The sequence below is a fragment of the Enhydra lutris genome, unplaced genomic scaffold (assembly GCF_002288905.1).
Source record: "Enhydra lutris kenyoni isolate GAN:26980312 unplaced genomic scaffold, ASM228890v2 scaffoldscaffold22, whole genome shotgun sequence".
Taxonomy (NCBI): domain Eukaryota; kingdom Metazoa; phylum Chordata; class Mammalia; order Carnivora; family Mustelidae; genus Enhydra; species Enhydra lutris.
In genome coordinates this window covers 7,226,702-7,252,236 of record NW_019154106.1, presented here as the reverse complement: position 1 = coordinate 7,252,236, position 25,535 = coordinate 7,226,702, and the positions used below count along the sequence as shown (strand labels likewise).

Below are 25,535 nucleotides of genomic sequence, written 5' to 3'. Positions count from 1 at the left end.
ATTGGCTACACCTGGCACGCACTGGACACGATAAAAAGTTAGGTGGGTAGCCAAAAGAAGGGAACCGGGAAGCAGAGGTGAAGTCTTTTGGACACATAGGCTGGGGCGGGCTTAAACGTTGGTCAGAGCAGAGTGATCTAACCTCCCCCGTCCTTAACTCTTAAATCACCTAGTTTACGCTTTACCAGCCACCGAGAACTTTTTAGACGCTCCCTGGCCGCACCCACGGCCGAGAACTGCGCCGTCACTTGCGACCGGCTCCCTGGGACAGAGGAAGGCGGGCGCAGGCCCCGGAGCGGCAGCGGCTGGCGGAGACTGACTCGGAGGGGCGGGAGCGGCGTGGAGGAGGCAGAGGCCGGCGGTCAGCTCTACTCCTGCTCGGCTGCCATGTCCCGCCAGGCGAAGGACGACTTCCTGCGGCACTACACAGTCTCCGACCCCCGGACCCACCCCAAGGGCTACACCGAGTATAAAGTGACCGCGCAGGTGAGGTGGGGCCCGGAGGGGACCTTTACCCTTTTAACAAGGGGGGGGGGCAGTGTTTTACTTTAAGGCAAGGCACTGCTGGACGCTCCCTTTCTAGATGGCAGAAATGCATTTCCCCTTTAAGAGGAGGCTGCGGTAGGAGCCTGCGTTTCCGTCTTTAAAGGGTTGGGAGGGGGGTGCGGCTCTGGAAGGGCGCTGTCCTTTTAAAAGGGCGTGGACAGCGGCTCTTGGAGTGGGAGGGGTGGGTTCCCACGCCCAATGTGTGGTGTCTGCTCAGCAGACTGTGAATTTCTTTAAATTAACGCGAAAACTCTGGCCCCGTCCAAATTTTAGTTATTTCTCCAGTCTCTTGGAGTAAGTTGTGTTAACTGGTTTGTTTGATATTTACATAAAACCCCCTTTTAAAAGAGTTTAATTAAAAAAAAAAAAAAACCTATCTATGCCTAAAAATTCGTACAGCTCCGGAGAAATTTTCAAGTCTCTATCTTCACGGTCACAGCAGGAAGTCAATAAAGACTAAAGTTGATTACGAAGCAGTAACAACGTTATAAGCAGATTTTATAGATACAGGGAGGAAACTATGAAAAATTTAAAAAAAGGAACGGTATAAAATTTATCTGCAGAATGATACCCGAGAACTGGTTGGGGGAAGACTTTTCACTGTAAATTGTTTCGTACCTTTCGCATTTTAAATTAGGCAACTATTAAACTGATGCATTAGTAACTATTAAAGGGAAGTGAAAACACAAAGACCCTCCTTCCAGAGCGATTTAAGTGCAGAATCTTAGATGTTTAAAACAGCTTTCCCCATATTTTTTATGTCTCCCTTGCCTCTGCAAACACACACACACACAGTCCCTAGGAAGACCGGACTGGGGGTGGGAAGGGTGCGGCAAGGGACTTAAACCTTTTCCTATAAATCTTTCTGTTGGTTTTTAAGCAAGTAACATGCATTACATCGGTATGTTTTTATGACTTTGAAAGAGAAATAGTTTTCCCTCCTTTACTATCCCCGTTCGTCTGCCATCTTGGTGAGAACCAATGCTGCTAATTCCTTGTTTATCCTTGCACAGCAACCCTACATTTAAAAGCAGATATGAGTATCCAGTTTATCATTTACGCACAGCTCCGCAAGTCACATCCTCAGTTTTTTGTTGTTTCCCCTTGTAAATTTTTTAAAACGGAGACATAAGTTGTATAAGTAATGTGCATAAATCCTAAGTGTACAGCTCAGTAATTTTCTCATACCTATAGATTTGCGTAGGCAGTGCTCAGATCAGGATACAAACATTTCCCTCACCCCAGAGACTTTCTTTGTATCTTTTTATCTATAGTTCTCCTCCCACAGAGGTAACCACTGTCCTGGCTTCTTTCACTATAAGAGTAGTTTTGTTGGTTCTTGAACCTCATCCGAATAAAATCATTACACAGCAAGTACTTCTAATTGGCACTTTTCACTCTCTATGTAATGTTTTTGGAATTCATCCATGTTGTTGCATGTGTAAGTTTTATTGCCATGTGATAGTAGTCCCTTATAGAAATATACCACCATTTCTTTATTCATTCTCCTTTTGATGGACATTTGAGTTGTGTCTAAAAATTTTTTTAGTTGTTATGAGTAGAGTTGTGTGAATACTCATGTACAAGTCTTTTTAGGGACCCGTGCACCCATTTTTCCTTGGTGTGCACCCTGTGCACCCATTTTTCCTAGGAGTGGAATTGCTCAGTCATTTGATAGCTACATATGTAGTTGTCCTAGAAATTACGTTTCCCAGGTGCCCTTTGCTGTTCATCCTAGCTGAAACTGACAAAATATTTAAAAGAGTGTTTAAGTAGCTCTGTGGTTGGAAGTTGGCCAGGTTGGTGGCTAATATTCAGAGCCTGATAAGAACTTGTTTCTTGTTGTCTTTGTTTTTGTTTTTTGGCCTTTACCCCTATGCTAAATTTACCCAAAGGGACAGAAGAACTTTCCAACAAAAATGGATCTATCAGTCTTTTGATATCTTTTAATTCCCTGAGGAATTAAAAACAGCTGTCCTTGTTTTACACCTTGAGTCTTTACAGGACCACAGGTGAGGCTCCGGAAAATTCAAAGCCGGCCAATTTTTTTTTTTTTTTTTTTACTGATCCCTAAACCTCCCCTGTTATCTCCAGGGGCTCCTCCTTGTGCCTCTGAGATGTTAAGTGTGCTACCGGATCTTCTTCAGGAACTTTTATCTAGGTCATCTCTTTAAAGTACCAGCTTCCAGGGTGCCTGGCTGGCTCTGTTGGTGGAGTGTGTGACTCTCTTTTTTTAAAAGATCTTATTTATTTATTTGACAGAGAGAAGGCACAAGCAGGGGGAGTGGCAGGCAGAGGAAGGAGAAGCAGGCTTCCTACAGAGGAGGGAGAGCCTGGTGGGGCTCAATCCCAGGACCCCAGGATCATGACCTGAGCCAAGGCAGTCGCTAAACCAACTGAGCCACCCGGGCACCCTAGAGCATGCAACTCTTGATCTCAAGGTTGTGAGTTCAAGCCCCACGTTGGGTGTAGAGATTGCTTTAAAATCATTAAAAAACAAAGGAAGGAAGGGAAGGGAGTGGAGGAGAAGGAAGGGAAGGAAGGAAGGAATTTACTAGTTTTCCAAAGTGGTACAGTACTTCAAAGTACCGTTTTATACTCCCATTCTCACGAGTACTTAAGCATCTTCAGTTTTCGGCGTTTTAGGTGGGTGGGTGTGTGATAACTCATTGGAGTATAATTTGCATTTCTCTGATGACTAATGATATCGAGCATATTCTCATCTTTTTTTTTTTTAAGATTTTATTTATTTATTTGAGAGAGCATGAAAGTGAGGGAGATCACAGAGGGGAAGAGGGAGAAGCAGGCTTCCGGCTGAGCAGGGCTCAGTCCCAGGACCCTGGGATCATGACCTGAGCCAAAGGCAGACGCTTAACTGACTGAGCCACCCAGGTGCCCCCATATTTTCGTTATCTTACTGCCCATTCAAACACCTTCTTTTGTGGGAGTTTCCTGCTCACATATTTTGCCCAGTATTGAAAGTCGAGTTGTTTGTCTTTAGTACTGATCTCTGGTTCTTTCTATATTCTAGATCTGACTTCTTTGTCAGGCATATATATTCCTGAGCAGTTTTTAAATCTAGTTTCTTCTACCCAAGATATTTCAGGCTGACTCTGGCATGAAAAGCAAAGGCCAGGGTTTTGGTCCTAGCCTAGCAGTCCCTCTTACTTGGTATGTGATTTTTTTTTCTCATTTTTATTTTCAACCGAGGTACAGTTGACATAGAATATTACAATATTATGTTAGTTTCAGGTGCACAACATAATGATTCGACATTTATCTTCATTAGGAAATGCTCACTATGGTAAGTGTAGTTCACCATCGGTCGCCATACAAAGTTATTGCAGTATTATTGACTGTGTTTCCTGTGTTGTACTTTTCATCCCGATGACTTATTTATAGTCGAACTGGAAGTCTGTACCTCTTAATCTGCTTCATCTATGTCACTGATTCCCTCCATCCGCATCCCCTCTGGCAACCACCAGTTTCTTCTCTGTATTTATGAGTCTGTTCCTGGTTTTGTTTATTTTGTTTTGTTTTTTAGATTCTACATATCAGTGAAATCACATAGTGTTTGTCTTTCTGGGTCTGATGTATTTCACGTAGTGTAGTATCTTCTCAGTCCATCCATGTTGGCACAAATGACAAGATTTTATTCTTTTTTATGGCTGAGTAATACTCCATTGTCTGTATCTACAACATTTTCTTTATCCATTCACCTATGGGTGGACACGTAGAGCGCTTCCATATCTTGGCTATTATAAATAATGCTGCACTAAACATAAGGGTGCAAATATCTTTGCCAATTAGTGTTTTTGTATTCTTTGGGTAAATACCCAGAAGTGGAATTACCGGATCCAGTGGTATTTCTATTTTTAATATTTTAGGAAACTCCATACTGTTTTCCACAGTGGCGCACTGATTTACATCCCTACAGACAGTGCTTGAAAGTTCTTTTTTCTCTACATTTTCACCAACAGTTGTTATTTCTTACCTTTTTGTTCTGACTGGCGTGAGGTGGTATCTCATTGTGGCTTTGATTTGCATTTCCCTGGTGGTTAGTGATACGGAGCATCTTTTCATGTGTTTGTTGCTTATCTGTATATCTTCTTTGGAGAAACATCTATTCAGGTCCTCTGCCCCCCCTTTTTTGGGATTTAGTTACCTTTACTTGTGTCCTCCCTCTCTCCCTACCTCCCTTCCTTTCTTCTTCCCTCTCTCCCTTCTTTACTTCCTTCCTTCCTTCCTTCCTTCCTTGACCCAGTGGGGGATACAGAAACAGTGGGAGAGAGAGAGAATCTTAAGTAGGCTCCACATCCAGCACGGAGCCCTACATGGGACTCGATCTTACGACCCTGAGATCATGACCTAAGCCACCAGGCTTCCCCCTCTGCCCATTTTTAAATTGGATTGTTTTGTTTTTTTGGTGTTGAGTAGGAGTTCTTTATATATTTTGGATATCAGCTCATTATCAGATAGGTCATTTGCAAAATGTGCTGTGTAATCTTGCACAGGTCACATCCCCTCTCTGCCCCTCCACTTCCTCATCTGGTAAATGGGCATATTAATCGTATCTGCTGCCTTGGGATCTAGGATAATTAAAAGGGGATTCTGGAAAACTATCAAGTAGTCCACGCTGTAGTGTTATTTTCTAATTATTATGAATACACCATAGTGAGTACAGAGTCTTCTTTCCAGCTCAGACCCCAGTCTTCTCTTCCAGGAGTCGCAACCCCAGTGATGCTGTCTTCCGCATTCAGGAGTGTTTGCCCACAGAGACTTCTCACTTAAGGAAGGAGTGGCTCCTGGGACAGAACCTCACTCTTTAGAGAACTGGAGGGTCTCTAGTTTCAGAAGGAGATGCAGGGACTTGGGCCTTCGAGGGAAGGGAGGTAGTGCTCGCTTCGGCAGCACACAAAGAAAACAGGAACGATGCCGAGATCAGCGTGGCCCCTGTGCTAGGATGACATGCAAATTTGTGAAGGAACTGAGATAAAAGTTGGGCTGAGGACCAAGGGGTCTGGATGGGATCCTTCCATCTGGCAGATGAAAAAACTAGCACGTGATAGAAAAACTGCTTCAGATGACACAAAGCCTTGAAGCCAGGACCCCTTGATGGACCCTTTGATACCAGTGGCCAACAGCCAAAGGCCACAATGAGGGCTGGGAGGTACCTGGGATGTCGCTGGATTTTACTGGGAAATGGGGTGTCAGATGTCAGCCTCTGGTCTCACCTGGTTCTTGCCTTTCTTCCTCAGTTCATCTCAAAGAAGGACCCAGAGGATGTCAAAGAGGTGAGGCTCCTGGGAGGAAGGGGGACCATTCCCCAGGTCCAGATGCAGGAGCAGCAAAGGAACAGCTGGTAACTCCTCAGCCCTGGGAGGAGCTGGCGCTGTCCCCCAAGCCACGCATGCACGCACACAGGCACGCACGCATACGCACAGGCACGCACTCACGCACGCATACAGGCACGCACGCATACAGGCACACACGCACACAGACAAGCACGCATACGCATAGGCACGCACTCACGCACACAGGCACGCACACACACAGACAAGCACGCATGCACACAGGCACGCACTCACGCACGCACACAGGCACGCATGTGCTGTTCCAGGCTGGGAATGGGGAAAGCCTCTTTCCTCCACCACCATTGCCAGCCTAGGTCAAGTCTTGCGTCCCTGGCAGGTGGTGGTCTGGAAGCGGTACAGCGACTTCCGCAAGCTGCACGGGGACCTGGCCTACACCCACCGCAACCTCTTCCGCCGCCTGGAGGAGTTCCCGGCCTTCCCCCGCGCCCAGGTGTTTGGTGAGTGTTGACCTAGGCATTCAGGCCAGAGATAGAGGAAGAGGTGGGCAGAGGGGACCCCTGCTGGTGGAGGGAGCCTGATGGGGGCCCAAAACCTCCAGCAGAAGCACTTCTTGGGGGGGCCCTTAGAGACAGCCTCATTTCACACCTGGGGAAACTGAGGCAGGCTCGGAGCAGCCTAGCCTTCAGTGTGTGTGGAGCCCTTCAGCAGTCCATCTTCCTTAGCCCCATTTCCAGGATAAGGCAGCTGAGGCTCAGGGTCCTAAAGGGGCTTGGCCTGTCGGTGGCAGAACCAGAATTCCTCCCCAGGAGCTGGTGTCACCTCTAGACCCACGCTGTCCAGAAGCAGCAGCTGTGAGCCAGAGCTGGTGAGTCTGAGCCGAGGCTTGCCGTATGGGTCGAATGCCCACTGAAATAGACTGTAAACTGTGGCGATAATTTATATATCGATCACACGTGCAAATGAGACTATTTCGGATATACCGGGTTGGGTGGAATGTATTACTAAAGTTGAGTTAACCTGTTTCTTTTTAACGTGGCTAAGGGAAAATTAGTAATTGCACATGCCGCTCATGACGTATTTCTGGTGGACAGGAGTGATCTGCTGTTTGGATCTCTAGACTAGCGGGAGATACTCTTTCACAGCAAGGCGAAGGGTTGCTGCCGGCAGGTGATGCCAGGCTGTGGGCACTGTAGCCAGCTGCTAGGTCCGAGGTAGCTAATTCCGCAGCATACCTAGAACAAAGCAGGGAGACTGGGAAAAAGCAGCCGCTTGCTGTGTGACCTTAGGCAAGTCACTTCTCCTCCCTGAGTCTTAACGTTCCTCTCCGTTGCATCAGAGCCATCTGAAATTATTTTGTTTCTTGTGGGTTGCCCACCTCCCCTGTCTGAGATGTGAACCTGTGACAGCGGACACCGTGCCCTCCTCCCATTCACCTGCTGAACCTTGCACCGTAGTAGGTGCTTGATAAACATCTGGTACACGGAGGACGAGGGAGCTTGGTCCCTGCCCCCGTGGGGGAGCCCGGGAAGGTTGCTGGGAGAATGGGGAGGAGAGCCACTGGCTGCTGGGATCCTCCGTGGCAGAAGAAGGAAAGTGACCCCTGTGGATGACTGCTTCTCTCCCCATTTCTCATCCTGGGGGCTGCAGGCCGGTTCGAGGCCTCAGTGATTGAAGAGCGGCGGAAGGGGGCCGAGGACTTGCTTCGCTTCACTGTGCACATCCCTGCGCTCAACAACAGCCCGCAGCTCCAGGCCTTCTTCCGGGTATGTGTCACTGCCTGTCCCTCCTCCCCAGCGCCTGGGAGAGCTCCCTGCCCACTGGGCTGCACCCTGAGGCCATCCCCCCTTCCCCACTGCCCGTCCCTGTCTTTCTCTTCTGCAGGGTGGGGAGGTGACCCGGCCCTCCGACATGTGCAGAGACCTCCACATCCTGCCACCCCCTCTGATCCCCACGCCACCCCCTGAGGAACCCTGGTTGCCGCAGCCGCTCCCTACAGAGAGGAGAGGCCTGGAGGAACTGGAGGTGCCAGGTACATCTCTGTCGGAGTGGGAGCCAGGGCTGGAGGACCTGGGGGTGTTGGAGAGGACACACTCCCTCCTCGATGAGCTTAGTAAAAATTCTGGGGTCTGTCCCAGCTCCTCTGCTGCTAAAGTGCTGAGAAGCTCTAGCCAGGCCATTTTCCTTCTCTAGGCTATAGTTTCTTCATCTGTAAAAGGGGTACAACCCATGTGAAGAGTGGGCTTGTCTATGCCCTTGGGCGCCACAAGGAGTTAGTGAGAGGGTAACTGCATTTTGAAAGCTGGGAAATGATAAGGATAGGCATGAATGTCCCCAATGATTGGTTCCACAGTGGACCCCCCACCGTCCAGCCCTGCCCAGGAGGCCCTGGATCTCCTCTTTAACTGCGGGAGCATCGAGGAGGCGTCCAGTTCCCCTGCCCGAGGCCCCCTCACAGAGGCTGAGCTCGCCCTCTTCGACCCCTTCTCCAGAGAAGGTAACAAGCTGGGACAAGCAGAGGGGGGCTGCGGTAGGGGCAAGGAGACGGGGGCAGAGCCGCTGACCAACATGCGTAGCACCTGTAAGTCCTAGAAACACGCCGCCCCTGAGGGCAGTGGGCAGCCTCAGTGAGCAGTGGAAGCAGGTGCCCTGCTGCTAGGGCCCATGAGTTGGATGCCCCTGGACAGTGAGCAACCACAGGGGAAGGAAAGGGAGGTCTGCTCAGGGAGAGCTGGGTCTTCTAAGAAAGCTTTTGAACAGTCAGGGGTCACACTGTCTTGGTAGTATTTGAGTTCCTTCCGTTGGAAGCCCAAGGTCAGGGTGTCCTGGCCGGCTCGGGGTCACACCGCAGATCCGGAAGGCAGGACAGGCTTCTGGTCAGGGGGGTGAGGCTCGGACTCAGAGCAGCACAGGATGCCCTCTTGCAGGAGGCGTAGGCATGGCGGGGGCACCCCAGACCTGTCATGGAAGGGGAAGCCTCCCCACTTCCCGTGGAGGTCTGGGTCCTGGAGCTGAGAGTCCCAGGCTCTGAGACACTGGACCTTTTCATTCTCAAAGTCTCCAACTGTGCTGTTCCTCCAGCTGGGGTGTGGAAGCGGCTCTTCTGCTTCAGGATCATTGTGAAAGGGTTTCAGTTTGGAATCCTGCCGTATTCTGAAGCCATTTTGTTGGCTTTTCTTCTTTGGCCTTTGGTGACCTCCTGGGCAGACCGTCAGCTTTGTGATCGGTTTCAGGCATCTGGGTTCGCTCCCTGCCCCGGGTCCGATCCAAATGGGGACCTCAGTCTTCGGCCCAGTTATTCAGCTCCATACTGCCACCCCACTCTCCTGGGAGGAGTGTCCCTTTACTCTTCTCGTTCTGCTTCCTCCTGTTCCAGGGGCTCCTTCAGCCCCTCCATAGCTGGGATAGGAAAGAAGGGATTGGGGGAAAGGAGGGAGTAGTGTCACAGGGACCTGCCTGCCTTGCCCCAGTTGAACCCCCACGGGTGCCCAGTGGCCAGATGCTCTGACTGGAACTGTCAAGACTCCTGCCAGTAGCTCCCACCAGACATTCCCTCACCCCATAAAAAAACTCCCGAACTCTGGAATGCCTGGGTGGCTCAGTTGATTAAGCATCAGGGTCCTGGAATCGAGTTCTGCATTGGGCTCCTTTCTCAGTGGGGAACCTACTTCTCCCTCTTCCTCTGCCTACCACTCCCCCTGCTTTTGCTCTCTCTCTCTCTCTCTCTCTCTCTGACAAATCAATAAAATCTTTAAAAAGAAAAGAAAACTTGGGGCGCCTGGGTGGCTCAGTGGGTTAAGCCTCTGCCTTCGGCTCAGGTCATGATCTCAGGGTCCTGGGATCAAGCCCCCCACCAGGCTCTTTGCTCGGCAGGGAGCCTGCCCCCCCGCCTCCCCACCTGCTGCTTGTGATCTCTCTCTCTGTCAAATAAATAAGTAAAATCCTAAAAAAAAAAAAAAAAAAAAAGAAAAGAAAGGAAAGAAAATTTTAACTCCCCAACTCCTGCCCTGCCAAAGCCTGGAAGTACCGTTCCCTCAGATGTTGCATTGCTTCCTTGTCCCACTGTTGTGGGCACCTCTAGCCAGTCCCTCACCATCAGAATCATCCAAGCAAGGAGCTGGCACTTGTCTCTCTCTTCAACACATGCATCAGACTCTCGAACTCACGCTAGGGCATCCCCTGAACTTCTCTGCCTTCTGCTCCATGAGCAACACAGGGAGGGCTGTATATCCAGCTGGGAAGTGAGAGGTCATCTTAACTTCCTGCAGGAGGCCCCCCAGTCTCCTCCCGGGGTCACTGGGTTGGAGCTAAAAGAAATGCCCGCCCCTCCCCCTCCAGGCCAGTGGTGCACCCTGGTGCTTCTGTTTCTGGCTCCTTCCCGCCAAAGGCCTTTTCTCCAAAGATGGGCCAAATCGCTAGCCTTCCCTTTTGTTTTTTTTTTTAAAGAAGCTTTATTTTTTTTTAAGATTTTATTTATTTATTTGACAGACAGAGATCACAAGTAGGCAGAGAGGCAGGCAGAGAGAAAGGAGGAAGCAGGCTCCATGCTGAGCAGAGAGCCCAATGCAGGACTTGATCCCAGGACCCTGAGATCATGACCTGAGCTGAAGGCAGAGGCTTTAACCCACTGAGCTACCCAGGCACCCCTAGCCTTCTCTTGTGTAAGCTGCAGAGGGGATGTTTGGCCTCCTTTTTGCCAGTCCTGGGGTCTATAACGAGCCCTCTCTGGAATGTGAGGATACCCACCACCCACTGTCTTCCTGTTTGGGTCCTCAGCTGAAGTTGTAAGATGTGAGATTCTCTGCATCTGTTACTCTGACATTCCAGGGTTTGGAGCATTTCTGCCCTGGTTTGGCGTCCTTCAGTTAAACTTTGTGATGGGAATTCTTAGATTTGTAGATCAACTGTAGTCAGGAGGGAAGTAGGTCCAGTGACCCAGACCCTGCAAACTAATGTTAATACAGACAGAAGGTGATACTGTTTTTACAAAAGCATAGAAACTCCACCAATTAAATCAATCGTGGCCAGTCTGTTACATGTGAATGGCTTTTGACTTCCTTTGGCAATGCTTCCCTCCATCTGCGGCAGGTTGGTATCCTGCTGGGCAAGAGAGGTCTGGGGATGGGTTGCAGGCCCTGGGAAATGGAGGGCAGCCTGGCCTGACCCCTCCATATCTGATTGTAGAAGGTGCAGGCCCCAGTCCAACCCACATGGGTGAGTTGGCAGCAATGGAGGCAGAGTCTGAAAGTCTGGACCAGGAACCCTGGGAGCCTGGAGGGCAGGAGGAGGATGAGGAAGGCCGGCCAGCCCCCGCCTATCTGAGCCAAGCCACAGAGCTCATCACCCAGGCTCTGCGGGATGAGAAGGCAGGTGCCTTCGCTGCAGCTCTGCAGGGCTACCGGGACGGTGTGCACATCCTGCTGCAGGGTGTTCCTGGTGAGTATGACTGGAAGGCAGAAGGTCAGGCCTGGAGTCTCGGGTGGTGGTGTGAAGGGAACGGAAAGTGAGAGACAAACCAGTCAAGGATCAGAATTGCCACCACTGACCAACTGCATAACCTCGGGCAGTTTCTTTACCTCCTGTGGCCTCAGTTTTCTTATTTCTAAAATGGGGCAAATAGACGGGGTTCCCAGGGAGGTGGGGAGAGACACATGTTGATGCTCTGTGAGCCATTAAGGGCTTGGCTAAGGGTTTGAACCCAGGGATCTCAGCTGAGCCATTCTCTCTCCACAGGTGACCCATCACCTGCCCGCCGGGAGGGTGTGAAGAAGAAGGCAGCTGAGTACTTGAAGAGAGCGGAAGAAATCTTGCACAAGCACCTGTCCCAGCTCCCCTCCTGAGGAGGAGTGAACCCCAGCCCAGGACTCTAGCTCCAGCACTGCCAGCCACTCCTTTTCACGCTCCCTGGGGCCTGGCCCAGGGTCCTGGTCTTGTAACTCTAGGGGTCATTTCTGTATGTAACTGGACCAACAATGAGACAAATACGAATTCAGAGCTCCTTGACCGCACTGCCACTTTGGAATCAGGACAAAACACTTCTGATCCCGCCTGTGTATCTTGTGGGGGCCGCACCCATGGTCCTGAGCTAGCCGTTCATCCATCTAGAACAGGGGTCTGCTGACCATGGCCTGCAGCTGCATCCTGCCCAAGGCCTTTTTTTTGGTAAGGCCCATGAGCTGGAATGGTTTTTACATTTTTCAATAGTTGAAAAAAGATCAGAAGCATAGTATTCTGTGACAGATGAAAATTACATGAAATTTAAGTATTGAAAATAAAATTCTGTTGGAACACAGTCAGATTCATTCACTTGATACTGTCTGTGGCTGCTTCCCCGCTGCACCAGCAGAGGTGAATAGTTGCCGAGTTGCCCAGTTGCGACCTGCAAATCCCAAAGCACTTACTATCTGGGCCTTTGCAGAAAAAGTCTGCTGACCCCTGATCTAGAAAATGGGGAGAACAGTCTCCAGGGAAACGAGTAGAAAATGACAGTAAGGCCCATTGAGCCAGGATACTGGGTGAAGGGGAGGATGAAGAGGAACCGAAACTGGGGTTACCCATCTTGGGAGGTGCCCAAAAGCTAAGCGCGAGGTTTCACGGTTTGGTGAGCTGAAGCCCGGAGGGCGTGGCTTCACGGCTTCCCCGCCTCTCCAGCAAAGCGATTGGTTGCGGAAGGGACTACAGGCTGGTGCATCATGGGAGTGGGCTGGGCTGGGCGCGGTGCATCCTGGGCGCTTTGGCGGCGCCTGAGTCGGAAGTGGCGGCGCTGAACTACAACGCAGTGTGTCTCGGGAGGCCTACTCCAGGCCTTGTGGGAGGGGACAAGACTCGGTGAGAGGACGGCGGGAGCCCGGTAGGGCGGGTAGGCGGGGCCCAGCTGGGATCCGTCCGCCCCGGCGCTCGAGCTCCGGCCGCCCTCCGCCTGCCTTCGCGTAGAATGGGGCGAGCGGCCGCCGTCGTCTCCGGGATGCTGAGTCCCTATCCTTTCCCCTCAGCGCCGCCATGGCCGGCTGCGAGCTGCCCATGGGCACTTGCCCAGACATGTGTCCGGCCGCCGAGCGCGCCGAGCGCGAAAAGGAGCGCCGCCTCCACCGCTTCGAGGTGGCGCCGGGGTGCGGCAGCGACCCGCCCCGCGCGGACCCGCAGCGCGCCGTGAAGGAGTACAAGCGGCCGGCCGCCGGCAAGGCGCGGCCCCCGCCGAGCCAGCTGCGTCCGCCGTCCGTGCTGCTGGTCACCGTGCGCTATCTGGCCGGCGAGGTGGCCGAGCGCGCCGACGCATCCTGCGCGGAGGTAGCCAGCTTCGTGGCGGACCGGCTGCGCGCCGTGCGGCTGGACCTGGCCCTGCAGGGCGCGGGCAACGCCGAGGCGGCGGCGGTGCTGGAGGCGGCGCTGGCCGTGCTGCTGGCCGTGGTGGCGCGGCTGGGGCCGGACGGAGCGCGCGGGCCGGCCGACCCGGTGCTGCTGCAGGCCCAGGTGCAGGAGGGCTTCGGTTCCCTGCGGCGCTGCTACGCGCAGGGCGCCGGGCCGCATCCCCGCCAGGCCGCCTTCCAGGGTCTCTTTCTGCTCTATAATCTGGGTGAGTCGGGGTCTCCGCGGCGGTACGGGGTAGGGGTGGTGCCTCCGTGGGGACAGTGGAGGCCGGGGAAGGAAAGAGAAGCTTTGCAATCTGACCATTAGCTCCCTCTCCATCCCTGCCTTCTAAATGTGTGTCGAGTCAATGCACAGGATCCACTGAACCCCCATGTGGGCCTTCTGGCCTGTCCCTTCCCCTATTTGTGTCTCAATTTTGGGGGGTTAATAAAAGTGGAGAGGACGGGGTTGGAAAGGAAAGATTGGCCTAGTGATTTTCAAACTTTTTTAATTCCCTGTTCAGTACTGCACAACAGCCAAGAATATATCTGACACACAAGTTTCAAGACATTACATCCTTCCTATGAATGGACGGTGCATTCTAATAAATTCTGTCGTATTTAATTGTAATAAGATACTCTTGGTTTCAAACCCCACTAATGGGTCAGAAGCCTCAGTTTACAAAAGTGGTCCAAGGTTCTAATGTCCATGATTCTCCTGGAGGGGAAGCAGAGGCAGAATGTCCTCGAAGAAAAGGCCTTAACCGGGTGGACACCTGAGCCAGCTTTTTAGGGCAAGTGGAGAAAGGGCTGTGGATTTGAAGTCAGAAAACCTGGATTTTGTTGTGTCAAATTCTACTACATTGGAACTCTGAGACAGCCCTCGGGCAAGTCGTGAACTTATCTGGGCCTGTCTCCCTCATCCAAAAACAATGCCTCCCTTCGTTATGAGGATCCAGACTGTTTGAAGGGGCTCTGGTAACTCATTCAGATAAGACTCTGGAGGGGGCTGCTGGAAAAAATCCCGCGGGAAGGTGGGCTTGGCCCAGGGGAGGGGCGTGGCCAAAGTGGAAGGTAGGCGGGCCAAGGTCGGAGGTGCGCTTGGCTGTAGGCGGGAGGTGGGCCTGGCTGAGGACCGAGCCTTTGGGAGGAGAGATCGGGAAGGCCTAACGGGACGGGATGGAAGGTGGCCGGGTATAGGAAAGAAAAGTTCTGCTCACCCTGGCTTCTGCCTTCACAGGCTCCATGGAGGCCCTGCATGAGGTCCTGCAGCTGCCTGACGCCCTTCGTTCCTGCCCGGCCCTGCGCCGGGCCCTGGCTGTGGACTCGGCCTTTCGCGAAGGCAACACCGCCCGCCTGTTCCGCCTGCTCCGCGTCCTGCCCTACCTGCAGAGCTGCGCTGTCCGGTGCCACGTAGGCCGTGCTCGCCGGGGAGCCCTGGCCCGCCTCGCTCGTGCCCTGAGCACCCCCAAAGGCCAGACTTTGCCTCTGGGCTTCATGGTCCACCTCCTGGCCCTGGATGGGCCCGAAGAGGCGCGGGACCTGTGCCAGGCCCACGGACTGCCCTTGGATGGACAGGAGAGAGTTGTGTTTCTCAGAGGTCGCTACACTGAGGAAGGGGTGCCACCTACTGGCACCTGCCACGTGTTGGTGGGGAGCAAACTTGCAGGGCGCACCCTGGAGGAGGTGGTCATGGCTGAGGAGGAAGACGAGGGTGTGGACAGACCCAAGTCCCCAGCATGAGGAGGAGCCAGGCACTCTCCCAGAGCCCAGGACTGGCTCTGAGCCCTCAGGTTTCTTTTTTCATAATTCCTACACAGTAAAAGTGTTTTATTTGTTTTGTAAGACAGTAACTCTGCTCGGTTGATTTACGGGAGGGCAGGGAGGGGTTGAGACAGGGTAGGGGTATACCCTGAGGAAAGCATCTCATTCCCATCCGGTGTCCCCAACTGGTGGGACCCTAAGCTGTTGTCTCACAAGCTTGATAGGGTCCCGTGATTGGGCCTCAGGTTGGCATCAAGGAAGACTGGGACACACCCAAGGAAAACTGGAGTGGGAGAACGTCAGGTTGAGGGCTGTGGGGAGCTGGGGTCAGAGGTCAGCCACAGGCCTTAGGGTGGCCGCTGCACCCTCCAGGGCCACCACCAAGATGCTGAGCTGCCTCCGCACTTCAGCCCAGGCTTCCGATCCAAGGCTGGTGTTCATGGCCTGGGAGCAGGCATTGGCCAGGCCGGGGAATGTGGCCACAGAGCTGGTGCGGGGTGCCCAGAGCACATGGCTGACAGGAGACGTGGGGGAAGCATAGTCACTCAGGGACCAGGAAAGAGAGGGGCTTCAGCCTGGAACGGGCTCATCTGTACATAGCAAGGCACAGAGGCACCTCCCCACTGCCTCTGAAATCTGGGACCCTTAAAGCAGTGGTGGTGAGAGACCACTTATAGTCCCAAGGTGACCTTGATGGATTTGCACCGGTCCTTTGAGCCTGATTCCCCAACTGTTTCAAGGGGCTGGGCTGTGCTCTAAACGCCAGGAAATCTCTTAGCTCCTCCTCCCTCCAGTGGCTGCCCCTGCCCAGCCTCCCCACACTGTACCTCTCAAGAGCTTTGGAACAGGCTCACCTGTAGTAGCGTTCCTCTGGGAAGGCTCTCGGGTTTAGGAAGGTCCGCTCCAAGAGCATCAGCTGGTCGTTGAGCATCCGGACCTGCAGGGGGCTGGAAGCAGCGGGACCTTTGTCACCCCGGAACCAGCAGCCCAGTGGCCAGCCTGCCTCCTGCCCCAGATGCCGCCCTCCCAGACACCTGCTTAGTGCCCTTGCTCACTCAGGGGAGCCTTTCTGCAGCACGGATCGGTGCTGCTCCAAGGCCGCGGCTGCAGCCTCAAATTTCTCCACTGCAGTCACCAGACGCCCTGTGGGGAACAGCCAGCATCTTAGCCCTGGAGGGCAGAGCTCCCCACACCTCCATGTCAAGGGGACTCCATACCCAAGCTGATGCTGTGCTGCTCCAACAGGCCCCCCAGGTTCTGCTGGGCAGCCTGCAGAAAACTTCGGAGGGTCTCTCCATAGTCACTGACGTTCAGAGGAAGGAAAAGGCTGTCACTGAGCCTAAGAAGCACGCTCCCTGCTGTCCGGGCCACAGCCTGGTGGCTGCTGAAGCCTGCGGGGAGGGTGACCAGGCCAGGGCTCAGTCTTCGGTCCCTCCTCCCTCAACCTCAGGATTCCCCTTACCCGCCCCCTCCTCACCAGGGTCCACAAATTTGTCCACGTAACCAAAGGTGTCGAAGGCTGTGTGGTAAGTGGGGTAGATCCTGGCTGAGGTCTTGCTCTAGGGGAACAATGCCACAGTGACAGGCTTGGGATAAGAAGGGGGCGAGGGGGATGTACCAACAGTGAGCTACAGCAGAAGGACATTATCTCAAATCATTACTACAGCCATGTTAGGTTCTAGAACTCCACTTAAAGAGGAGGAAACTGATTAAATTATCTGCCTGACCTCACAGCTAATAATGGCCAAGCTGGGTCAGCTGCCAGTTTCTCATTTCATATGAAGGGGAAGGCTCAGGACTCTAATCAGAGGATTCCAATCCCAACTCTACCACCCAGGAGCTGTAGGGCCATGAGGGGGAGAAGAAGCTTTTGGAGCATCAGGCAGGGAGACAAAGCTGGGCACTCCATATCCCTTACCTCCTTTCACCCTGCACACCAGTGCTACCAATCCTTCCCTGTTTCATACTGTTCCTTAATCTATTCTGGGGTAAACATGTTTTCATTTTTTAAGATCTCGAATCAGGATGCCTCTTTAGTTTTAAGATTTTATTATATATATATTTTTTAAGATTTTATTTATTTATTTGACAGAGAAAGACAGTGAGAGAGAGAACACAAGCAGGGGAAGTGGGAGAAGGAAGGAGCAGACTTCCTACTGAGCAGGGGCCTGATGTGGAACTCGATCCCAGGACCCCCGGATCACGACCTGAAGGTTAATGACTTAGCCACGCAGGACCCTAAGATTTTATTTTTTTAAGTAATCTCTACATCCAACGTGAGGCTTGAACTCATGACCCCAAGATCAAGAGTTGCATGCTCCTTGAAGAGCTGAAAAGCCAGGATGCTTTTCAAGTCAATGTCATCCTACAACTAACTGGCAGCGTGTCCCCGCGCCCCCCCCGCTCCGCCAGTGGTGCATATCACGGTGTTGCATCTTAAAATCAGTAGTAGCTTAAATTGGATAAAATAACATAGGTGAGCGTAGACAGATGCTCAGAGAGGCTAAGTTTCTTAAGCTACTGAGTGAGTGAGCCAGACTCACTAGAGAGACTCTAAGAGAGGAAGGGGCTGGGGGAGCAACGTACCGAGCTGGGGGACAGAGGGGTACGCACTCACCCGGTCATAGGTGTAGGCGATGTCCATGGAGGAGACGCCCAGGAAGTGAATGAAAGGGGCATAGTCGCTGCCAGCGCCCAGAGAGCCCAGGCTGCGAAAAGAAAGACGGTCAGGCTGGAGGGTACTGGGCCAGGCTGCCCTCCCGGGGCCCCTGTCCTGGCCCTGGGCTCACCTGGGGACCACGCCGTAGGCTGGGCTGCTGCGGTTGGAATACCGGATCCAGTTGTCGTAAATGCTGAGGCCAACCGGGCTTGGTGCAGGGATCTGACCCAGAGGGGAATGTAGTCTGGGGCCGGCCCCTCCCCAGGCCTAACAGGTGGCCCTCCGCCGGGCCCACCCGAGTATCCATCCTATGCACAGGCCTGAGGGTCCTACAAGGCCTGGACCCAGCCTCAGTACCCCCGCCAGGCCCCTCCAATCAGGACCCGCTCCAGCCCCGCCCGCCCTCACGCCGCCCTCGCCATCCTCCCTGCCCCGCCCCTTTCACCTGTTTGGTGGCGGCAAAGATGACGCTCTGGACCGGAGGCGTCCCCTGCGCCCTCAAAGTGGCATTGGCTGTGGGCAGACCGCAGAAGGACTATTCGGGCCGCCGCCCCTTCGTTCTCCCTGTCCCAGTCAGCCCAGCCGCCGCCCCCTATACCAAACACGGAGATGTCCACGTTGATGTAGGCCACGGTGCGCTCCTGCAGCTTGCTGAAGAATTCCTGCGGGTCGGGGGGCCGACGTGAGCCCGGCCAGCCTCCGCCTCGGGAATCCGGCCACCGCCCGCCTCGCCAGGCTCGCTCACCTCGGTGAATTCTGTGGAGCCAATGAGCCCAAACTCCTCTGCGCCCCAGCTCGCGAACACTATGGATCTGCGGGGACGCCAGGTGCCTGGGGAGGGGGATAAAGGGCTGGAGGACAGGGTGGCCGGATCTTCGGGGTGGCTTGGGGGGAATGCTGGGGACGTGCGGAGGAGGAAGGGCCGGCCCTGGCGGGGCAGCCAGTGACAGGAGGTCTAGGTCCCCCAGCCTCTCCAGGCCATCCTTCCGTGTACAACACGGAATATACTTAATGCCACTGATCTGTACACTTGGGGGCAGAGGGAAAGAAGGTGCATGTGGGTGGCTCGGTCATTTGGGCATCTGCCTTCGGCTCAGGTCATGATCTCAAGGTCCTGGGATGGAGTCCTGCATGGGGCTCCCTGCTCAGCGTGGAGTCTGCTTCTCCCTCTCCCTCTGCCTCTGCTCCTCCCCATATCCCCCCCACCCTGCCCACTTGTGCGTTCTCTCTCTCTCTCAAATAAATAAATTTTTTAAAAACTTAAAAAAAAAAAATCCCATGCCATTTTCCCCCCAACCTTGGACTGAACTCCAAACTCCCCAGCTGGGTGGTCCCCTGGTCCAGGCTCTCCTTTTCACATGCTATGCCCTCCACCTGGATCCCCACCCCACCCCAAACTGCCACTTCCATAGGGAGGCGTTCCTGAGCTCAGGCTTGTGCCGGAGAGCCCCTTAGATAGTCCTCCTTATGGCGACGTCTTTGCATGCAGCAACTCGGGTGTTCACTGTGGGGTCTGCTGTGCCTGGAACTGGCTTGGCATACAGCAGGCACACGGGGCATATTTGTTAACGACTGTCTGTTATCCCTGCCTCAACTCTGCTGAAGATCCCTGAAGGCAGAGGCTGGGGACCGCCTTGCTCCTGGCGGCACCCGGCCTCGCCACTGCACGAGTTCCCCCACATCCCACCGGGTGACTTGGGCTAGGTAGGCCAGGGCTGGCGTCCATGCAGGTCGGCCCCCGGCGCCCTCGAACTTGGCACAAGTGAGCACTGGAGCGGGAGACAGAGGAGGTGGGACAGGACTCCCGCGAGCGTAGGGAGGCGCGGGCTGGAGGTGACCGCCTGCTGGGACGGTCCCTAGACCAGGGACCGGGGCTGCCTCACCCTTCTTCAGCAGGGTCCCCAGGACTCGGGAGAGCTCCAGGAGGACGGCAGTGCCACTGCTGGGGTCCACGGCCCCGTGTACCCAGCTGTCGCGGTGGTTTCCGTACAGCACGTAGCGGTCTGGCAAGAGGAGTGGACACTCAGAAAACTCCTGGGAGTGTGGGCGGGGCCATCCAGGCCGGGCGCAGGGGGCGTGGCTAGAGATGCCCGGGGCGGGGCCCGGCCCGAGGGACTCACCTGGCTCCACAGCGCCGCGGATGATCCCCAGGACGTTGGAGGAGTTCCGCAGCTCCCGGCGGTTGTGGACACTCACGTTCACCTGGCTTGGGGAGCCCAGGGGGCGACCAGAGGCTTGGCCCTGCCCACTCCCGCTCCCAACCCAATGCAGGGGAAACTGAGACCCAGAACGAGAAAGGAACACCACCAAGTCTCTGGCCCGCAGGTAACTAGAGAGGCAGCAAGGACCTCCCGCACCATCCTTCCCTGCCCCCTCCCACCACCCCAGTAAATCCAAAGACCAAGATCCAAAAACAAAATATTTCTTATGCCGGAAGCAAAACCCAAAACTTTTTGTTCGCTTTTTCCTCTGCCGCTTCCCACTCCCACCCCAGCTCCTCCTCCTTGCTCCCACCCTGACCCCAGGCTGGAAGCCCTCTCTGCACTTAAGTTACAGGTGGTTTTTTTGTTTTGTTTAGTTTTGTTTTTTTAAAATTTTATTTATTTGGGACGCCTGGGTGGCTCAGTTGGTTAAGCAGCTGCCTTCGGCTCAGGTCATGATCCCAGCGTCCTGGGATCGAGTCCCACATCGGGCTCCTTGCTCATCAGGGAGCCTGCTTCTGCCTCTGCCTCTGCCTGCCATTCTGTCTGCCTGTGCTTGCTTTCTCTCCCTCTCTCTCTCTCTGACAAATAAATAAATAAAATCTTAAAAAAAATTTTTATTTATTTGTCAGAGAAGGAGAGTGCTGAGCCCAGGCAGAGGGAGAAGCAGGCTCCCCACTGAGCAAAGACCCAGGCATCCCTTAAGTTACAGTTTTAAACTGGTGGTGTCAGCTGGTGGCCCAGACCCTGTCTCCACCTTTCCTCCACCCCACCCTCTGAGGACCCTGGGACTCAGTAGAGGCTGGGGGCCCTGCTCACCCCCGCTCTGCTCTTGGCCAGCCTGCAGGAAGGAATGGGGGCAGATCTCAAAAAAGTGCACAGCCCTAGGGGTTCTCATGTCCTCGGGCAGTGGGCCCTGAGCCCTAGTCCCAACCCTGGCCTGCTTCCTGGACACCCTCCGGACCCCTCGCAAGGACCAAGTACCCCATCACGCTGGGAGTGTGGATTCCAGCAAAGGAGCTGGAAAAAAGGTGAGACTCCACAGACACCCTGTGGGGGGCCCCAACTTAGGCCAAGGACTGGGTACGTTGGATGCTCATGATACCCCAGGCCAGGCCCCTTTGCTCAGGAGACTCCAGGGACTACTTTCCAAGAACCCCTCCCCCCACACACCCCTGCACAAGCCACCCCTCCCCTATGGACTCTCCACTTGTGTTCTGTTTGATCAGCACTTAATATTAAATGTCCTCTAGGGTGCCTAGGTGGCTCATTGGGTTAAGCCTCTGCCTTCGGCTCAGGTCATGGTCTCAGGGTCATGGGATTGAGCCCCGCATCGGGCTCTCTGCTCAGCAGGCAGACTGCTTCCCCCTCTCTCTCTGCCTGCCTCTCTGTCTACTTGAGATTTCTCTCTCTGTGTGTCAAATAAATAAATATTAAAAAAAATAAATGTCCTCTATTCACCAGAAAAAAAAAAAAAAAAGAGGAAGCAAGCCCCACTCTTCTGATTCCAGTTCTTTCCATGGACTCATTCAGTTAAGTACTTATTGGATATTTAGCAGGCACTGGGCAGTGACTGAGACAGACACAGCCCTACCCTTGTGGGACGTCCCATCCCCCTCTCCCCCAGCAAGATGAAGCCCGAGGAACTGAGCGACTGCAGGGAGAATTGGCTGAAGGGAAATGGGGAGGACACTAAGGGGTCCACCCCTGAGAGGTTACCTGGTGGCAGGTGGGAAGGTTAGTGCTGGCCAGGAATGGCAGGAGTATGGGGAAGGGTGTTCCAGGCAGAGGGAACAGCGAGTGCGGAAGTCTTGGTTTGGGAATGAGCTTGGCATGTTCAAGAGAGGGGGTGGCCGAAGTGTGGAGGTCAGAGGTGAAGTGGGCGTGAAACTCCACGGGGCCTTGTGGGCCGCGCAGCTGTTTCACTGGCTTTCCCCAAGACAGGACAGGTAGGTGTTCTGGAGTCGGGAAGGTTGGGAGAGAGAAGAAAGGGAAAGGCTAGGCCTTGAGGTGGACAGGGAAGCATAACCAGGGAAGAGGAGGAAGAGGAGAGGAGCCGTGAGGAGGAGGGGCCCCAGCTCACCTGCCTGCTGGGAAGTCACCATCAGACCGGAAGCCAGGCCCCAACCTGTAGTCACAACCCAGTGCTCCCTGCCAGGCAGCCGGGGCCGTGGGTCCCTGGAGGTTACTGGGGAGGAGGTGAATGGTGTGGGCGTTGAAGGTTGGGGCCACTGGAGGGTGGGTAGGGGTCCCCGTCCAGGGACGGGGGTGGGCACAAGAGCTTACCAGAGAAGGATTTTGGCATCATCGAAGCCAATGGGTTGAGCGGGAATTGGAGGAAATCCAGGGGCAGCATCAGGATCCAGGCGAAAGGAAGAGGGATTGGCTGGAAGGTAGGGAGTCAGGGGATCCCCAAAATACTCATAATAGGAGCCTCGCTCCACCCCAGATGGAGGCAGGCGCCAGGAGTTTGGGAAGGTCTCATTGGCAGAGCTCTGCCCATCGTTGATGTCTGCAGGGTCCGTGTATACCAACACCCCAGCGACCCCGTACTTCGCGGCGTTCACAGCCTGCGGGAGGTGAATGAGACTGTGTTTAGGGCAAGGGGGAGGCGGGCCCAGGTCCCTTTCCCGCTTCCTTCCTTGCTATGAAAGATCTGTCTTCCCACAGGCAAGAGGATGTTGGCACCAGTTAAGTGCGGCTGGAGGCAGCAACGGACCATGGGGCATAGGTGGGCCGATGCTGATCAGCGCAGAGGGCACAGAAACGGAGTATTGAGCCACTGTCGCCGCCAGGCAGCTGCCTAGGGGAGCAGGGTATGCGCGTGCGGCCATGGGCACAGTGGCCCTGTTCATACGAGCCAACAGCAGGGATTGGCCCAAGTGCCCACTGGGAGGAGTGGACAAGCCAGTGGGCCCCCACGTGCCAGAGAGTATCATTCAGCCTTGGGAAGCAATGATGCTTGGGCTCCGCATCCATGTGCCTTGAAAACATGACGATCGGTAAGAAGCCAGACACAGAAAGACAGACAGTGCGTGATTCCTCTTATGTGAGGTTTCTAGAACAGGCAAATTCATACGTTTCTAGAACGTGGGTGAGAGGTTCCCCGGAGCTGGGGAGGAATGGGGAGAGCCTGAGTGTTTAAGGGGCACAGAGTTTCATTGGGAATGATCGAGAGTCCTGGAAATGGATGGTGGGGACGGTTGTCCAACACTGTAAAGGTGCTTAAGGGCCAGCATTAAACACTGGAGATGAATTTTATAATTCAATTCGATTTAATTTTATGCTGGCGTGTTTTAGTACCATAAAAACAAAACAGGACCTCAGAAAAAGAAAAAGAACAAGGACGCAATTTATGCACCAGTCGAGAATGATCTCCAGGATGTATTAAGGTAAACAAACAAACAAACAAAAGCACTGTTTGAAACAGTGGGTATAGTATGCTGCTTTTATAGAAGGGGGGAAATAAAAAAATCATATTCATATGCACCTCTTCCAAAAGAAACTGTGGGTTGACCTCCCGAAAACTAAAACAAACAAACAAATCAGCTGGTTACCTCTTTGGAGGATGGCATTACAGGAGAACTTTTCCACTTGACTTTTTTTTTTTTTTTTAAAGGGAATTTCTATGATCTGTATAATTAGACCATGCCTCTTCCCTCCTTTTTTTTTTTTTTTTTTTTGCAGCTTTTATTGGGCACCTCTTTCAACTACAGATAACGTAAAATTTACTGCCCTCTCTACTTTATAGCACAAAGTTCAGCGGGACGAAGGACATACTTGTTACTACATTGCCTTTGCCACCACCCACTGAGTTCCTCATCTTGCCAACCTGAAACTCTGGAGTCACCAAACACTAATCCCTAGTCCTTTCCCTCACTCTATACCTTTTTAATTAAAAAAAAAAAAAACTAATTTTTTAAAACCACAGACATGACATACTTAGTCAAAATTTTTAGTTGAGGGGCGCCTGGGTGGCTCAGTGGGTTAAGCCGCTGCCTTCGGCTCAGGTCATGATCTCGGGTTCCTGGGATCGAGTCCCGCATCGGGCTCTCTGCTCAGCGGGGAGCCTGCTTCCCCCTCTCTCTCTCTGCCTGCCTCTCTGCCTACTTGTGAACTCTGTCTGTCAAATAAATAAATAAATCTTTGAAAAAAAAAAAAAGATTTAAAAAAAAATTTTTTTTTAGTTGAAAAGATGCGGTCTGGGAGGCAGGCATACCAGAGGGATTTAAGCTAAATATTCAGAACTCCTTTGCAGGAGAACTTGGACTCCAGAATAACAAAGGTGAACACTTTGCCTGATCCACTGATTTCCCAAGGCTCAGAGGGGTAAGAGGAGGCCTCCAGGGTCACACAGCACATCATGAGTGCCAACAGTAGAAATGGAGCCCGCTATTTCTGTCCCCACCCAGGGCTCGGTGCACCACCCAACACCACTCCATCCTGTCATGGGCTGGCTCCTGGCCCACCCAGTTCCCTGCCCTGTTCCCAGCCCCCAGTTCCCTGGTGGCGGCTGCTCACCTTGGCCCCCCGTCCTGCACCTCCGTAGCGGGTCAGCGCAATGGTGCCTTCCAGTTTGATGCCCTGAGTCTGTAGATTCATAAAGTCTTCTTCCGTTCCGCGGTTGGCATAGACGAGGAGGCCCTGGTAGCAAGAGGAGGTGATCCTCAGAGCCCGGCCCAGGAAAGAGGGGATGAGGACAGGAGAGCGTGGCTGCTGTGTGGCAGGGTGACGACGTTGGACTCGATTTTCCTGCCTCAGCCAGAGCTTGTAAGCTCCCCAGAAGCAGAGTCACCCCTGGTCTGGTCTTGAGTAAGGGCCGCTAGGGTTTGCAGAATGACTCGGTGATGGATAAAAGGAGCAGCAATGGAGTATGGGGGGAGGGCTCCGGGTCAGGAAGGGAGAAGCTGGGATGGAGGCAGAGGGAACGGGACGCTGGCGCTGGGTAGGGAGGGGATGTCCCAGACCCACCTGTGGGGTTCCTGGGGGAGCGTAGGCAGCATAGGGGGGCACCACGTCGGGCCCTGCCTGCTCCCCAGTCAGGTTCTGCTCGCTCTGGCGACAGGAGAACACGACGCTCCCGGTGGGACTCACTGTGGACGGGAGGAGGCATCAGGACTGGGCCTGGCAGCTCCCCTCGCCCCGCCCTCACAGGTGTCCCCCGGCCTGAGTGGCACCTCACCAACGGCCACGAGGTTGGGCTGCTCCTGGCTGGGGAAGGACAGCAGCACTTCATAGGCGGGGGCCTCTGCTGCGTCCAGGCCCGACTCCGGGTCCTGCCATCGCTGCAGCAGCAGCTGCACCAGGGCCTCATCCCGGGGGCTGGAGGCCAAGTGAGGCTCTCTGGAGAGTTCTCTGTAGGGTGGGCAGATGCATGGGCAGACGCAGGGGTGGGGGGTGGCACTGGCAAACAGGCGGGGAGGCGAGCCAGCCCTCTCACCTGAGGTTCTCTCGGATCCTGCTGGCGTCCAGCTGCTGCATGACGGTCTCAAGGATCTCCAGGTCCAGGTCCTGGGAGACGCTGGGGGCTGGGACATTGGCCCCTTTAGGGATGGCAAAGTGGCCGAGGATGATCCCCAGCCCCAAGAGGGCAGTGGCCCCCACCATCCCCCCAAGCACCTTCACCCACTGCATCCTGCGGCGTCTTGGCAAGCTGTGGTCACTCCTTACAGACGGGTGTCAGGTCTAGTTAACCATTACCTGGTGG

The 25,535-nt window shown here is 54.0% G+C and overlaps 3 protein-coding genes across 4 annotated transcripts; 2 read left to right on the top strand and 1 right to left on the bottom strand.

Moving 5' to 3' along the window:
* The first annotated feature begins 286 nt into the window (after positions 1-286).
* Positions 287-12,150, top strand: LOC111149709 (sorting nexin 15). 2 transcript variants are annotated; one of them, XM_022506937.1, is made up of 8 exons: positions 287-486; positions 5,805-5,840; positions 6,238-6,358; positions 7,509-7,624; positions 7,743-7,890; positions 8,212-8,355; positions 11,043-11,294; positions 11,592-12,150. In XM_022506937.1, the coding sequence occupies exons 1-8, from the start codon at positions 388-390 to the stop codon at positions 11,696-11,698; spliced, it is 1,023 nt and encodes a 340-aa protein (XP_022362645.1). In that variant the 5' UTR covers positions 287-387; the 3' UTR covers positions 11,699-12,150. The 2 variants fall into 2 exon arrangements, with proteins under 2 accessions (XP_022362645.1, XP_022362646.1); XM_022506938.1 differs by lacking the exon at positions 11,043-11,294.
* A 452-nt stretch (positions 12,151-12,602) lies between these two features.
* Positions 12,603-15,038, top strand: LOC111149833 (SAC3 domain containing 1). The gene is made up of 3 exons (XM_022507127.1): positions 12,603-12,686; positions 12,851-13,431; positions 14,445-15,038. Exons 2-3 carry the CDS (start codon positions 12,858-12,860, stop codon positions 14,945-14,947), a joined length of 1,077 nt encoding a protein of 358 aa, XP_022362835.1. The 5' UTR covers positions 12,603-12,686; positions 12,851-12,857; the 3' UTR covers positions 14,948-15,038.
* Positions 15,039-15,143: 105 nt separating this feature from the next.
* LOC111149781 (N-acetylated alpha-linked acidic dipeptidase like 1) lies at positions 15,144-25,462 on the bottom strand. Its single transcript, XM_022507044.1, has 18 exons — positions 25,269-25,462; positions 25,011-25,183; positions 24,800-24,921; positions 24,350-24,472; positions 22,115-22,398; positions 21,912-22,016; positions 19,748-19,833; positions 19,511-19,630; positions 18,373-18,458; positions 18,226-18,289; positions 18,073-18,140; positions 17,758-17,849; positions 17,586-17,676; positions 16,446-16,527; positions 16,186-16,359; positions 16,024-16,111; positions 15,823-15,915; positions 15,144-15,482 (listed from the first exon to the last, which is right to left on the bottom strand). The coding sequence occupies exons 1-18, from the start codon at positions 25,460-25,462 to the stop codon at positions 15,296-15,298; spliced, it is 2,232 nt and encodes a 743-aa protein (XP_022362752.1). The 3' UTR covers positions 15,144-15,295.
* Between the last annotated feature and the right edge of the window lie 73 nt (positions 25,463-25,535).